The following is a 15,707-nucleotide window of genomic DNA, read 5'->3' as shown; positions in this document are numbered from 1 at the left end:
GGGAGGCAGCCCTGGGGCCAGTGGCTGGTCTGGTGTGGCAGGCAGAAGCCGGACGGGGGTCTGCCTCGTAAGCAGGGCTGGGCTGTGGGTCACTCACAGAGCTGGACCATCCCGGCGGCTCTCTCTCTGTTTCTGCGTTGGTGTGGACCCCGTCTTTGGTCTCTGGTCTCTGCCGCCTAGGGCTGCTTACTCGGTCGGCGGCGCGGCTCGGGCGCTCTCAGGAATCTTCTTTTGTGTCAGCCCTAAACTTCGAGTCTGTAGTTGCTTTTTTTATAGTTGTAGTTTAGTTGTTCAAAGACTTATTCATTTTTTGTTGCTCTTGGAAATGCAGATAGCACTCTGGCAGCTCAGCGCACACTTCTCAGGCTCACGCTGTCTTCTGGCGCCCCTCTCCAGACCTGTCGCCATCTTGGAATCCACATTATTTTAAATATAAACACTTCCTAGGATGTATTAATATCTGTTAGACTCCCATCATAACTGTTTATTTTCATTGTTTTCCTGGCTATTCTTACATGTTTATTTTTCTTATGAACTTTAGTATCAACTTGTCTAGCTTCATAAAAAATCTTATTGTTATTTTTATTGGGATCACATTAAATTTATAAGTCAACTTAGGGGAGAACAGATGATGTCGAGACATCGTAACCAAGAATGAGGGATGTCTTTTAATTTGTTCTAATCTACTCTTATGCCTTTCAGTAACGTTTTATGTGTGTTTGTATTAGTTTTGAGTGTTTTTTAAATGCTTATTCCTAAATATTTTATTTTTTTGTTGCTATTATAGATGTTTTTTAATCCATTATATCTTCTAATTGGTTATTATTCATCTATGTGAATATTAATTTTTATATTAATTATATATTCTACCTTCCTGAATTATTTTCCTGATATTAGTTTTATCATTGATTCTTTAGGGTTTTCAGGTATATGATCATGTCATCTGAAAATAAGACAGTTTTGTCTTTTCCAATTCCTATTCCTCTGTTTTCTCTTATCTGATTGCATTGGCTAATATCTCCCAAATAATGTTAAATAATAGTGGAGATAGTGGCATCCTTGCATTATTTCTGACCTTAATGAGAATGCCTCTCAGGGTACTCTATTAAGTAATGTGCTGGTATTAGGATTAAGGTATATATGTTTACGTTATGGAAGTATGCATTCATTCCTATTTTGTCAAGAATTTTTTTTTTTTCCGTTTTGTCTTTTTTACTGACCGGTAACGGGATCACAACCCTCGGTGTTGCGCCCGTACCGGGGACCGGCAACGGGATCGCAACCCTCGGTGTCGCGCCCGCACCACGCTCAGTGAGCGGGAACCAGTGTCGCGCCCGCACCGCGCCCAGTGAGCGGGAACCGGTCTCCACATGGGATCCGAACCCTCAGTGGGAGCGCCGCCGCGCTCCCAAGCAGCGCACTCTCCAGTGCGCCACCGGGCCGGCCCTTGTCAAGAATTTTTGTTAGGGCTAGGTAATGGATCTTGTCAAAGGCTTTCAACATTTTGGATATAATTTTTCTCCTTAAACTCATTAATATGATGGATTATATTAATCAATTTTCTAATGTTGAACCATCTTTGCTTTCTTGGTATAAATCTCATTTCATCATGGTATATTATTTTCTTAATATAGTGTTGGAGTCTTGTTAGCTAATGTATTACATAGAACTTTTATATCAATATTCATAAATGATTTCAGTCTGTAATTTTTCTTTCTGTACATGTATACTGTCTTTATTAGGTTTAGGTATTATTGTTTCATAAAAAAATTATAGATTTTCTTTCACTTTCCATGCTCTGAAACAGTATATATAGATTTGGTACTATCTGATCTCAATTCTCCATGGTTTCTTTGCATTTCTGCAAATCTTGCAAGTTAGGACTAAGTGCCCTTAGTTTCCTATTATCCCAGCTTTGTTCCCTTTATGTAGTACAAGATATCTTCCAGCCTTAGAAGAGACAGTGTCTTACTCCAAAGTAAAAGACAAGTTTCTTTACAGCTGTAGAAAATACAGATAGTGCTACCTCTGTATCAAAAAGTAAACATTCTTACTGTCCAGTATAATAATGTTTCCTTCAGAACAAAGGAAAGGCATGCTTACCCCCCACTGTAAAATACTCACGTTTCATACCTCAGGGTGTAAATCCTGTAATGCAACCTACCACGGATCCAGGCTGTCTTAATCTGGCTCTCTTTACGTTCTCCTATGGGAGTTAGGTCTCAGGAAACTGGCCTCAAAATGGTGATATTCTGGCTCTTGCTATTGCTGTGAGTAATTAACTGTCTTTCATCTCTGACCCAGGAGACTCATGTTTTCTACCAGCTTCCATGAAATTATGGCAGGTTAATTTGTTAGCTGCAAGTAGAATAAAATCTTACACCCTTCACACTTCTTGACACTGGTCTTCAAAGTTGTGGTAAAATTCCCCTAGAAACCATTTTATGAAGTAGTTCCTGGATAGTGTTCTTCATTTCTTCTATGGAAATCAGTTTATTCAAGTATTTTTTTGTTTTGTTTTGTTTTGTTTTGTTTAATCTTTACTGTTTACTCTAAAAAAAATTTTATGTGCTTATTTGCTTGGAGCAGAGCTATGGGATCTCTCTAATGACCTGCAATTTACATTGCTTTTTGTTTTCTTTTGGGGTCTTCTTGCTTATCTTTCATGAAGAACCATTATTGTCGTTTTAAGTAACTATAGTACCTTCTTAGCTTGCACTAAAAGAAAAAGTATGCTTAGCAACTAAAGTTATAAGAATGAATGTTCTTTCTGAGTTTGCTTTTTATAGGCAGTGATTATATAGTCATTATAAAGGTGAATGTTCTGTTTGTTTTTTTACAGGTGGTGGTTGTACAGGCTATTAGTGCTCTCTGTCAGAAATACCCTCGAAAGCACAGCGTAATGATGACTTTCCTTTCCAACATGCTCCGAGATGATGTAGGTAGACTATTTTTTAATCATAGGAAGTTTCTCTCTTAACTCCTTGTGATTGCCATTAAATACCATAGTGTTTTAAGTGATTTCTTTATCAGCTCAGTCCTCTGAAGTAGTATACTTAATTCTAGTTGCTATCTTATCATTCCTAAACATGTGCTATTGCTTTGCTTTCCCAGTTAGAAGGAGAAACACTTATTTTTTTTCATAAAGGGAGGGAAATAAAATTTAAATATTACAAGCTTGACCCTTGACATATAAACATTTCTCCCAAATGAGTCCTTAGAATAATGACAGTTTTATGTTCTTTTTCGCCAGGGAGGCTTTGAGTACAAGCGGGCCATTGTGGACTGCATAATCAGCATTGTGGAGGAGAACCCTGAGAGTAAAGAAGCAGGTCTAGCCCACCTCTGTGAATTCATTGAGGACTGTGAACACACTGTTCTGGCTACTAAAATTCTACACTTGTTGGGCAAAGAGGGCCCCAGAACGCCTGTCCCCTCCAAGTATATACGCTTTATTTTTAATAGGGTCGTCCTAGAGAATGAGGCTGTCAGAGCTGGTAAGTCATTGGAACACTGATAATGATATAACTGCAGGTCTTTTGAAATACTTAAGAGGGTGATAATGAAATTGGAAAATAAAGTTGCAAGATCTACTTGACGGTGAGATCTTGGAGCATACTTATGGCCCAGGTATATGTCTTTTTCTTGGTACTCCAGTTTCCATCCTAATTTTTGCCTTAGCTTAAAGACAAATAACCCTTGACTTTCAGTGTGTTAGGAATACTATGATGGCTTATCATATGAATGTATGTTGAATTTGTGTGTGTGTCTATAAAGTGACTCTCCTCTCTAATCATTCCTATCCCTTAGCATATGAACAGGTCCAAATCTCTCCTGTTAAAAATGTAAACCCTCTTATAATCCTCCCTCTCACTAGCTACTAACTCTATACTTTCCTTCCCCTCTGAAATAAACTTGAAATAGCCATTACAAGCTGCCTTCATGAACTTATTTGCCATTTTCTCTTCAACTCGATATAATCTGTCTCCCTTAAAAATCCTCTGAAGCTGTTTTTTTTTTTAGCTGCTTATAAACTAGTTGGAAAATCAAATTAGACACTTTAATGTTCTTATCTTTGTCCACCACTCAATTGGAGTACTATTGACTAAACACTTCATGAAACCCTCTCTTCCCTTGGTTTTCATAATAGCCTACATTTTTCTGTCACTCCTCAGTCTTATTTATAGAGCTTCTCTTCCTAGGCCCATTCCTTAAAATATTAGTTCTCCTTAGGGTTTTGTCTTCTCAATGTACATATTCTTCCTGGTGATCATTTTCGGACCTCTGCTGATGGGCTTTGACTTTCCAGTCCTGTCTCTTTCCTGAACTTATGTGTCCAGCTACTTAAGGTACTTCAAATTCAACCTGGAATTCAAATTATCCCAAAACTGAAATCCTCACCTTTATCGTTTGCTCCATTGTGAAGACAGAAATTTATTCCACTGTTTTACAACTCCGTCTAATCTTTAGCAAAGTTCTGTCAATTCTGTCTCCATGATATTTCTTCATTTTCTTTTTTATTTTCATGGATGCTGATTTAGACTCTCATCCATTTCACATGCCTAACTAGTCTAACTGCTTCTAGTCTTACACATGTCCAATCCTTCACATTCTGCTAAAAAATGATCTTTCAAATACATAAATTTATACTGTATTTAATATCCTTTAATAGTAACTTTGAGGGTAGACAATAGCCTATTTTTGTTTTACTTATAGGCTCTTGCTTGCCTCCTCTTGCTCTCAACACAGGCCCTGTGCTCAGCCTTGCTCAACTGTGTGCAGTAATGTACCATGCTTTCTTTCGTGGACAGAGGGCATTTGTACTTGTTATTCTCTCTGCCTCTAATACTCTTAATACTTTTTCTACCTTTTCCCTCTGGCTAACTCTACTTGTTCTTCAAAATTTAGCTCAAGTAATGTGTCAACTCCTTATCTTACTTCACCACCACCAATTCTCATTTAAGTTCCCTTCTCTGCACTCATATAGTATCCTGGTTATAATGCTCCCATGGGCTTGCTATGCTATGGTGTAATTATCTCTTTACTTACCTGTGTATCCCACTAGAGTATAACTCTTTAAGGTCAGGGACCATGTCTTTTATTTTTCTACCCCCAGCACATAGCTCAATTCCTGATAAAAGTTAGGTGAGCAATGTATCTTTGTTGAATGGAAAGAATTTTAATAATGGAGTTGTTTTTATGCTTGAGGGTGGTTGTTTGAGATTAGAGCTCAATAACCTGTATCATATCAGTGTGATATATAAAGGGTTATGGTGAGTGGATATATAGCACATACCAAAAATATATGATTATTTTTCCATGCATGGAGGATTTTTCTATTCAGAGCTCTCTTGGGCCTGCAGAATTCTATTTATGCTGAAATGTATCAAAGAAATAAGATCAAGAAACCCTCAATAAAATAGGAGAGTTTATATCCACTGAACATGGGGACACTTCTTTCTCTGAATGACTGTTGATTAACTATGAGAAACCAAATGTTTATGTTGTTTCATTCTGTGCTTCATTATAGCTGCTGTGAGTGCTTTAGCTAAATTTGGGGCTCAGAATGAGAGTCTTCTCCCAAGCATCCTTGTTCTCTTACAAAGGTAAGTAAAAGAATGTCTTTTAAAAAAAAATAAGAAGAATGCCATATAGCTAAATAGCAGAATTCTTTTTTTTTTTTTTTTGTCTTTTGTCTTTTTCCGTGTCCGGCAACGGGATCGCAACCTGTTTCATTCTGTGCTTCATTATAGCTGCTGTGAGTGCTTTAGCTAAATTTGGGGCTCAGAATGAGAGTCTTCTCCCAAGCATCCTTGTTCTCTTACAAAGGTAAGTAAAAGAATGTCTTTTAAAAAAAAATAAGAAGAATGCCATATAGCTAAATAGCAGAATTCTTTTTTTTTTTTTTTTGTTTTTTGTCTTTTTCCGGGTCCGGCAACGGGATCGCAACCCTCGGTGTTGCTCCCGCGCCTCGCTCAGCCAGTGAGCGGGAACCGGTCTGTATGTGGGATCCGAACCCTCGGGCGGGAGCACCGCCACGCTTCCCAAGCGGCGCACTATCCAGTGCGCCACCGGGCAGGCCCAAAATAGCAGAATTCTCATTACACCGTATTAGATGCATTGCAGGGCCAGAGAATAGAGCTGAGCAAGTCAGAGGCAAATGGCATTTTTTTTCTTTCTAGTGATTATGTATGTGCTAGGTACATGGAAATTTCAACTTGGTTTTCTCTTGTATGATTTTGAGAAATTACTTAAATATGTACACCTCAATTTGTACAATGGGGGCTAACTTCAAAGAGATCTTAGGCAATTTACTATGCAGAGTTGAAAATATTAGCTTTTCATGGTGTCCATGATGCCCTATTTGATAAGGAAAAGATTTGCTTTAGCAAACACTCTGTGATTGCATCTTGTAATTGAAGCAGATAAATTGTAAGACAAAGGCTGGCTGGTTTAAATAAAACAAATTGCCATTTGAGTAATAACAATGCCTGGATTCTGAATGCTATTTATCTTTTTAGTATCCTTGGAAAGTATAATATTCCCATTTTTTAATTATAGAAAAGTCTAAGTTTTCATGAGGGTAATGTAATAGTAGATCCAAAAATAGACTCCAAACTGCTGTCTTGTTATTGTGTTCTTCCTACTTATTTTAATACCTATTTATGTAGTGCTTCTGATTCATAACGATGTTTCTTTAGGAATTCAGAACAGTACCCAAGATTTGTGGAGACTTTAGGAGCCACTTTTGGCTATTTTTGAACTCTTTTATAAAGGTGGTATCAGATGACCTAAGTTGTGTCCTTTAGGTGTGGTGGTAAAGCTATTGGAAACCTTTGGGGTACTGTGACATGCCTATTCTGTTTCCCCTGGACAGGTGTATGATGGATACTGATGATGAGGTACGGGACAGAGCTACCTTCTATCTGAATGTTCTGCAGCAGAGGCAGATGGCACTGAATGCCACGTATATCTTCAATGGTCAGTGAAAGCCAAGAACGTAGATGAATACACCCTTGTTCCCTAAATGGTGTTTTGGAAGCATATTTGATCATGATTTGCATATGAGCTCACTGCAGTAGTCAAATTCTTGGTTTTTTTCTTTGAATGCGCTTCTATTTCCAGGGAAACCTCTGTTCACAAGATATTTTCTAATTTGGTAATGGTAATTCCTATGAAACAATCTATAAGAGTATATTTCTTAAAGTATATAAGGGCCTAAAGACTATTGCTTATTCCTGTTTCTCCTTTAACTCCCTCTTAAATGAATTTACCTTTTTTCCCTTTTCTTATGCTGTCATTTCTCCCACATGGCTAAGTTGCTTTCTTTTCTGGGAGGTACTTATATATTGTTGAAAATTTTTATTCTCTGCTCCCATGTTTCCTTGAAGGAAATAAGGTAGTTTATAAATTTATAAGACAGTTTTATATAATAGACTTTATTTTTAATTATTTAGGTTATAAAGTCTGTGATTATATTTTTCTCTTCCTTCAGAAAGTTTAAATAAATATTACAGTTCTGGGCCTCTCTGATCCTGGAATTGGCAAGAGGTTATACTGCTGAGATTTCTCTCTCTCTGTTTCACAGGTCTAACAGTCTCTGTACCAGGGATGGAAAAAGCCTTACACCAGTACACGCTGGAGCCTTCAGAAAAACCCTTTGACATGAAGTCAATTCCTCTTGCCATGGCTCCTGTCTTTGAACAGAAAGCAGGTGATGGGAACAGTTAACTTTTCTGTGTACAAGTAGTTTTGCAAAATTAGTAAATATTACCATGTTTTCTAAACTAGAAAATTTAGAAAACTAGAAAATTTGGAAACTGGAAAATAGCATATTTTCTGTAATACTTGTTTTGTTTGTTTGTTTTGGGGTTTTTTTGGTGGCTGGCTGATAAGGAGATCCAAATCCTTGACCTTGGTATTACAAGACTGCACTCTAACCAACTGAGTTAACTGGCTGGCCCTCTAATACTTGTTTTGTTTGTTTAATTGTCACTCCTTATTTCTAAATCTTTTAGATCTAAGATAGATGATTTTTTTATTAGGGTTTTTAAAAAATCCTCCTGGTTTTTGTATAAAAGCAGGAATATGAAATGTGTCCCAAGATGAAAGTTTTTTCTTTTTTTTTTTTAATGCAAAGTTTTACACAGCATTTGAAGTTAGTTGCCACTGTGTAACTCATAGCAGTAATACTGCTGTCAGCTCATATTTTTATTTCCTGAAGTTGGAAATAAAAGTTAATTAATTTTACTATTGCAGGGGTTTTTTTTGTTGTTTTTTTCTTTGTTTTTTGGTGGCTGGCTGACATAGGGAACCAAACCCTTGACCTTGGCATTACAAGGCTTGCACTCTAACCAACTGAGTAACTGGCCAGCCAAAGTTATTTATTTATTTATTTATTTTTGGTGGCTGGCGGGTTCGTGGATCTGAACCCGTGATCGTGGCGTTGTCAACACCACGTTCTAACCAACTGAGCGAACTGGCCAGCCCCACTAGCGGAGGTTTGTCTTGAAAGAATGCATGGAACAAGATCATAAAATATTTCCAAAGAATATCTAACTTTAAAACTCAAAAAAAGAAAGAGAAAGGAAGAAAGTATTTACTTGTTATAACACAGAACTGGGAATGAAAGATCATATGCTTAATTTTCAACATTTTCAGTTTTTCTGTTGATATACAGTGATTTTTCGCATGTCAATCATGAGGTTTATTTTATAAATTGTTCCTCCTTTTATGAATTTTTTTTTTTGTACATCCCAGTCCATTTAAAGCAAATTCTGTATTTTTAGGGGCTTGCTTTATTACTTCACAACATACATTCACTAAGTACATTTTAATTTGAGAGCCGTCCCCCACCAAAAAGGTGACAGAGAACCTATTGGTATTATTTAGCAATAGCTCATTCTACATATTCTAGACGTTTCTGCCCTCATCTTCTGTCTGCATTGTTAGCTTGATAGTGATTGCTTATATCTGTCTTGGTAGAAATCACACTTGTTGCTACTAAGCCAGAGAAGTTGGCTCCTTCCAGGCAAGACATTTTCCAAGGTAAGATGATTTGATTGATTAAAGTAATAATCTTTGCCCGTAGGCATTGTAAATAAAGTAAAGTCCACTACTTTTATTCAAGTTGATTAATTCTCAGTATAGGAAATCATTGTATGCCTGAAGATCATACAGTTATAGTTGCTGGGGCTACCCAGAGTCAATAGAACTTTTCAATTTCCAGTTGCCACCTTACCAACTGTGAATGTTGTTCTTATCTTTATCTTGTTGGTTAACGGAGAACTCAAATCTTAAGAAATTGGGAATTTAGTTTTTTTTTTTTGCTTTTAGTAATTCAGTATATAAATTCACTTAACTTAGATTATTTCACTAAAGCTTGGGGACATTAGTTGAGTGTTTGATTAATAGTAAGGTTATGGAAACTAAAACATTTTAGGCATTTGGAGTAAATTCTTTCCCTGCCTTCTTCATATCTTACTTCCTTCCTTCTCTTCTTTCCTTTTTTCTTGATAGAACAATTGGCTGCCATTCCTGAGTTTATGGATATAGGACCCTTGTTCAAATCTTCTGAGCCCGTTCAACTTACAGAAGCAGAGACAGAATATTTTGTTCGATGTATCAAGCACATGTTTACCAATCACATAGTGTTCCAGGTGAGATAAGTACTCTTGGTTCCTGTAGGAACTTAGTATAAACTGCACTGCTTTGAGACAAATGCCAGTTTCCCTTTTAGCTTATGATTCTAGTGCTTTTTATAGAGAATTAATTTGGCAGCATTTCTGGTTTTCTTTCTGAATACCAGCACTATAGAGATCCTCTCATTTGACTTGTAACTTTTGATTGTTAAAATCTGGGCCGGCCCGGTGGCGCACTCGGTAGCGCGGTGGCGCTCCCGCCGAGGTTCGGATCCCATATAGAGACCGGTCCACTCTCTGGTTGAGCATGGTGCAGGTGCGACACCGAGGGTTGCGATCCCATTGCCGGTCACGGTACGGGCGCAACACCGAGGGTTGCGATCCCGTTACTGGTCACGAATAAAGACAAAAAGGAAAAAAAAAAAATCTAAAAGGACATAAAACTGAAATGTCTGAAGAAGTTGAACAACACAAAGTATAACTTATTTAAAAACATCATTTAACATAAGGGTAAATTAAGTGGTTTATTCAGAGAATGCAGATTTGAAAGCCATCAGACTTCTACCATCTTGTTTGGTAGAGCTCAATCTCAGGAAAGAGAAAAAACTGATGAATAATATAAACAAAAAGACCTCAGGAATAAAGCTGTTCCTGTTGCCTAAAGAAAAATCTTTGGAGAAGACTCAATGCTGCTTAGAGAGGGAAGGTCGTGGGTTATGAGTGGGAAGAAACAACTTGCTTGAAAACACTTCTTATCTTTCACAACTTTTCCATTTGCTGACTTTTCAGTTTGACTGTACCAATACTCTCAATGACCAGCTACTGGAGAAAGTGACAGTGCAGATGGAACCATCAGATTCCTGTGAAGTGCTATGTTGTATCCCAGCCCCTAGCCTCACTTATAATCAACCAGGAATATGTTATACTCTTGTTCGTTTGCCCAATGATGACCCTACAGCAGGTAATAACAACAGAAGGGAGGGAATACTTATGTGGTTAAGAATGCTCTTACACTGGGCCGGCCCGGTGGCGCACTGGATAGTGCGCCGCTTGGGAAGCGTGGTGGCGCTCCCGCCCGAGGGTTCGGATCCCATGTGCGGACCGGTTCCCGCTCACTGGCTGAGCGAGGCACGGGAGCAACGCCAAGGGTTGCGATCCCGTTGCCGGACACGGAAAAAGACAAAAAAAAAAAAAAAAAGAATGCTCTTACAGAATGGGGACAAATGTTCAGGGTTGTAGAATATTCTTCTTTTTCAGAATTTAATGATAATTTTATATATATATATATATATATATATATGTATGTATGTATATATGTATATATAAAATTGGTTACTGCTGTGGAAATAATAATTTTAAAACTGTCTCAGAGTAAAATTTGCCAGACATTTAATCTCAAAAGAGAAACTGAATGTATACAGTGGTAGCCCAAAAAGGAACTCAGGCTTTCTGTTGGAACACTGTAACCTCTAGTGAGAGTTCGTATACCTGCTGTCTCCTATAAAGTATCTCTGATGTTTCTTTCCAGGGCATCCTGGAAAAAGTTGGCTATTTAGTAGATCATTGGCACTTTAAAATACATCATTTTCAAAGGTCCTATAGCTTAAGGCTGGTGTCTGAAAGTATGTCTGAAAGTATGTCTCAGCCTAATGAGTACTTTAGCCAACTGCTGTGTATCCACATTTGAGAAAGGCTTTGAAATTCTATACTTGACCCATATGCAATCTTTGTGGGGGAAAAAAATGGCCCTAAGAGACAGCCAACTGCTAGTGTCAACAGTAGAATTTACAAATTTGGGAATTTGGGAAGGTCTGTGACCTGTCTCTTCTGAATGTCAGGTATCTGTTTTACTTGATTTCTTTTCCCCACTTTCCTGCCTGAGTTCTTCTTATATTCACTGCAGAACACTCACAACCATTACCCAATTTTCACAGAAATAAGCACACACATTCACATTTATGTTTTAAACAATTTTTACTACTAGTAAGTACAGGAAAAACAGAGGTTAACAAAATTAACAAATATTGGGGGAGTTACAGAGTTACAAGAAATCATAAAAGTACTAGTAAATAGTTATCCCTGGTCATCATTCAGTTACATTTGGGGCTTAACCTGCTTTCTTTTAGCTCCTCTCCTAACTCTCTTCTTAGGTGTTGGTTCCTGGGGCCTCTGCCCAATCTTATCTGTGTTGGATGATAGACCAGACTACTCAGACTCTAGCACGAGGTAGATTCACGTTGGCACCATTGCTGCGTCTGAATCCCAGGTTGTTCCCTCTGGCCCTAAGCAGAACGGCAGTTCTATTCTGCCGCCAACCTGGATCCATAACCCCCTAGGTAGGAAGGCACTTTCCTATCTGGCCTCCAGTATTTCTCCTTTGAGCTTTTAGGCCAGCTGGCTTTAACTTTTAATTACGTACTCTATCCCTTTGGAGGTTTCTCTAGTTCTGTTTCCTTGTAGCTTCACTTTCTCTCCTGGTCTTTTTTTCTCTCTGGTTAGATTTGTCTGAAGTGTGTACACTAGCCAATAATTAAGCTGGATATACTCTTAAATAAAGCTAGTTTTATTTACCTTTGTTCCAAACTATTATCTGGGCCCAGTCTTAATGTACCCCTTGGCTTCTGCCATTATCCTGGGAGACTTTCCACTTCGTCAGTTTATCCAGTAGCCATCCCTCCTTGTTTCAGAATTCTTCCCACTATGGTACTTCTCACCAAGTTTCTGTTTTTTATGGGATACCATTACTTTTCAGTTTCAGAGGGAAATGAAATGCTAAATCCATTGAAGAATTAAGCCCTTCCCAGATGAGAACACTAGCTCCTCCCATTTCCCCAGGTTCACTTTGATAACTGATAACTCAGGTGCCTCACACCCCAGGGAGTGTTTTTAACAGAATGCAATAAGTACACATTTACAATACCAAAACACACAAAACAACGATATTGAAATTACAGAAATTACATACAGTACAGGAAAACAACAACAGCAGAAAGCATTTCCACCAAGAGAGGAAGAACAGGGGAGGCTTTCCCACTCCTCTTCATTGAGTTCATTTCTTTTTAAACAGATTTTACAAATTAGCCCAGAGGTTTCAACCTTTGGTCTGCTGGCTATGGACTTTTGCTTGATGGTTTGTTTGATTTTTGTTTACAAAATTTTGGCATTTAGAGAATTTTCTTTCTTTTATGTTAAACTCAAGGGATTTCCTGATCAGTGCTAGAATGTAGTTATAAACTCTTGTCAATGCATCTTGGAGAAAAGAAATGGAATCCTGTCTCAACACTTGGACTTTTAAAATTTTGTTAGTAGTCAATTTATATTTGACCTGTCATATATCTGCTTAAAAACAAACTCCTTTCTATTCTTTAGTTTTTGTCAGAAATTCTCAAATTTTTAACCATGGCCAATCCAGCGTCTTTGCTATGTAATAAAAGAAGTGAAATACCAGGGCATAGATGGTAATAAGAATCTTTTACACATTCTTTCTTTTTTGCATTTTCCCATTGCAGATATTTCAAATTTTACCAGTTTCCTCAAAATCTATGCATTATCTCTACATGTTTCATTTCAGAAAAATATTTTTTCCCTAAAATCACAGGAAAAAAAAATAGAAATTCTTGGTTGTGATTTCCTTCAACTTCAAAACAGTATAGCATAACAGGAAGGAATATAGGTTTTATAGACAGATGAGGATTTAAATTCAGGCCCTGCTACAGACTGACTGTGATCTTGGACAAGTTAATTTGTATAAGCCTGGTAAGATTGTTATAACAATAAAATGGAATGAAATAAGTAAGGTGCTTAGCATAGTGCCACATAGTAAATACTAAGTAGAAGCTGCTATTTAATTCTGGAACTATCCACCTTCTCCCTTTACCCTCTTTAAAATCAAATCTCCCACAGTTCAAAAGACACACACAACTCCAGAAAGTTGTTCCATCAATTATTCTTTTCTTTGCTCTGTCTTCAAGCTTTCCCACTCCTCCTTACTTAATAAATGTACAAAAATCAACCGTATCTGAAAAAATTTGCTTTAATCCAACGTTAACCAAAACACCTCTCAAAGCAATTTCTTGAGACAGTTATTGACATCATGTCTCAATTTAATTAGTCCTACTATCTTTCATCCTCTAAGAATTATTCCTTTACCCAAAAAATTTTAGAAAAGCCTTCAGTGTCACATTCCTTCTTAGCATCCATTGTCATTCAACAACTTTCTATATGAATATTTATTGTACCAGTAACAATATATACTACATATGCAACATTCTACCATTATTCCCCAATTTGGACCTCTTTGATGCCTCTGCCTATTTTTTTTTTATTACATTACGTATTCAGAACCATTCTAATCCCTATATTGCTTTTACATTACATTACGTATTCAGAACCATTCTAATCCCTATATTGCTTTTACTATTGGACTACCAGGCTTTATTGTTTACTTCTCATTATCTGGAATTATTTCAACAGATGTAAATAGCTCATTTTAAAACAGTCTTTAATAGAAAATATCCATACTAAGATCAACTTTAACAGTACCTGTACGTGAGTTTCTTTTCTCTATTTTTCATTAGGAATACTGCCTGCCATATAACAATTCATAATTCTTTCATGTGTAATTCAGTCCTCAGCTTTATGCCTACAGTTCCTTAAAGTGCCATCTTAACTTAATCTACCAATAACAATCTGATGGACTCAGAACTTTTCTCTGAATGTGTAGTCTCCCATCCATTACTTTGTTCAATATTAACCATATTATCTTTTGGCCTTCTGTACTAAATTCACAACTTCAGCTAAGAAGGACTTATTTAAGAGTTTTTATTTTGACTCACCTCCACCCCCTCACTGAGATCTATATTAATGAACCTTGATGAGACTTTGCATTCCTCTAAGCAAAGCATTTAATCTGCTTTTTCACTTAAATAATAAAAACTAGGAGGATTAGAACATTACTCTTCAACTATCATTTTCCTGCCTTTCTCACTAGAATTTCAGGCTTACCTTAAAATTAATTTTCCTACCATTTGACCCAGTTTGAGATCTACCAGGATTCCCAGTCTGAGGCCACCTTATTCCCATACTCATTCATCTTGTACCTTTCTTCAAATGCTCTGAAATTTCTGTCATTCCCTTTTAAGCCATCTTTCTATCCTATTTGATGTCCCTTTTTTACCCAGTCATCGTCATCAATATCCCTAATTTTTATTGCTGACTCTATCTAAATAATCCCATCTCTCCAGAATGCAACTTTAACATTGCATACCCATACATTTTTGCTTTTTGCCTTAAAAAAAAAAAACCAAAAAAACCCTGCTCTATTGGTACCACCCAGGCCTTGTTCATTGTCTGTCCGTCATTGAAATGGATACACCAGGTGAATGTGTGTGAGCTTCCTCCTTGACCTGGTCTCAGTGCTCAAAACATTTTCCTCCCCTTAGTGTCCAACATACTCACCTGCATCCTTGGCTATCAGAAGTACTGACTTTCTGAGGACTGCTGATCAGGCTGTCCTTTCAGACTCTGCTTCACAAATTTATCTCTATATCACAATTTATTCACCTGATTCTTAACCAGTTATCAAATTATTTTCTGCTGAGCTTTCAGGTAGCCACCAAATTCCCTAACAATTTCTTTTGATACACTTTTTGTGTTTCCTTGGGATCAAGTTTAAATGGGTAACACTACTCATCTTACTAACTCTAACTTTTTTTTTTTTTTTGTCTTTTGTCTTTTTCCGTGTCCGGCAACGGATCGCAACCCTCAGTGTTGCCCCCGTACCGGACCGGGGACCGGCAACGGGATCGCAACCCTCGGTGTTGCTCCCGCGCCTCACTCAGCCAGTGAGCGGAAACCGGTCTGTATGTGGGATCTGAACCCTCGGGCGGGAGCGCCGCCGCACTTCCCAAGCGGCGCACTATCCAGTGCGCCACCGGGCCGGCCCTAAATTGATTAACTTTTTTTTTTTTTTTGTCTTTTGTCTTTTTCCGTGTCCGGCAACGGATCGCAACCCTCAGTGTTGCCCCCGTACCGGACCGGGGACCGGCAACGGGATCGCAACCCTCA

General features: G+C 37.8%; 1 protein-coding gene across 1 annotated transcript in view; it reads left to right on the top strand.

Annotated features, from left to right (window-relative positions):
* Positions 1-15,707, top strand: part of COPG2 (coatomer protein complex, subunit gamma 2) — a 69,702-nt gene that overhangs the window by 27,968 nt on the left and 26,027 nt on the right. Inside the window, exons 5-12 of the mRNA XM_008582712.1 lie at positions 2,843-2,938; positions 3,254-3,497; positions 5,531-5,606; positions 6,878-6,981; positions 7,589-7,714; positions 8,986-9,048; positions 9,520-9,659; positions 10,431-10,602. Of these exons, the coding sequence (XP_008580934.1) occupies positions 2,843-2,938; positions 3,254-3,497; positions 5,531-5,606; positions 6,878-6,981; positions 7,589-7,714; positions 8,986-9,048; positions 9,520-9,659; positions 10,431-10,602 (1,021 nt within the window). The remainder of the gene's footprint in view (positions 1-2,842; positions 2,939-3,253; positions 3,498-5,530; positions 5,607-6,877; positions 6,982-7,588; positions 7,715-8,985; positions 9,049-9,519; positions 9,660-10,430; positions 10,603-15,707) is intronic.

Source organism: Galeopterus variegatus, unplaced genomic scaffold, assembly GCF_000696425.1.
Source record: "Galeopterus variegatus unplaced genomic scaffold, G_variegatus-3.0.2 Scaffold2706, whole genome shotgun sequence".
Taxonomy (NCBI): Eukaryota; Metazoa; Chordata; class Mammalia; order Dermoptera; family Cynocephalidae; genus Galeopterus; species Galeopterus variegatus.
Note: the sequence above shows the minus strand (reverse complement) of the source record. Positions and strands in the feature narration are given on the sequence as shown.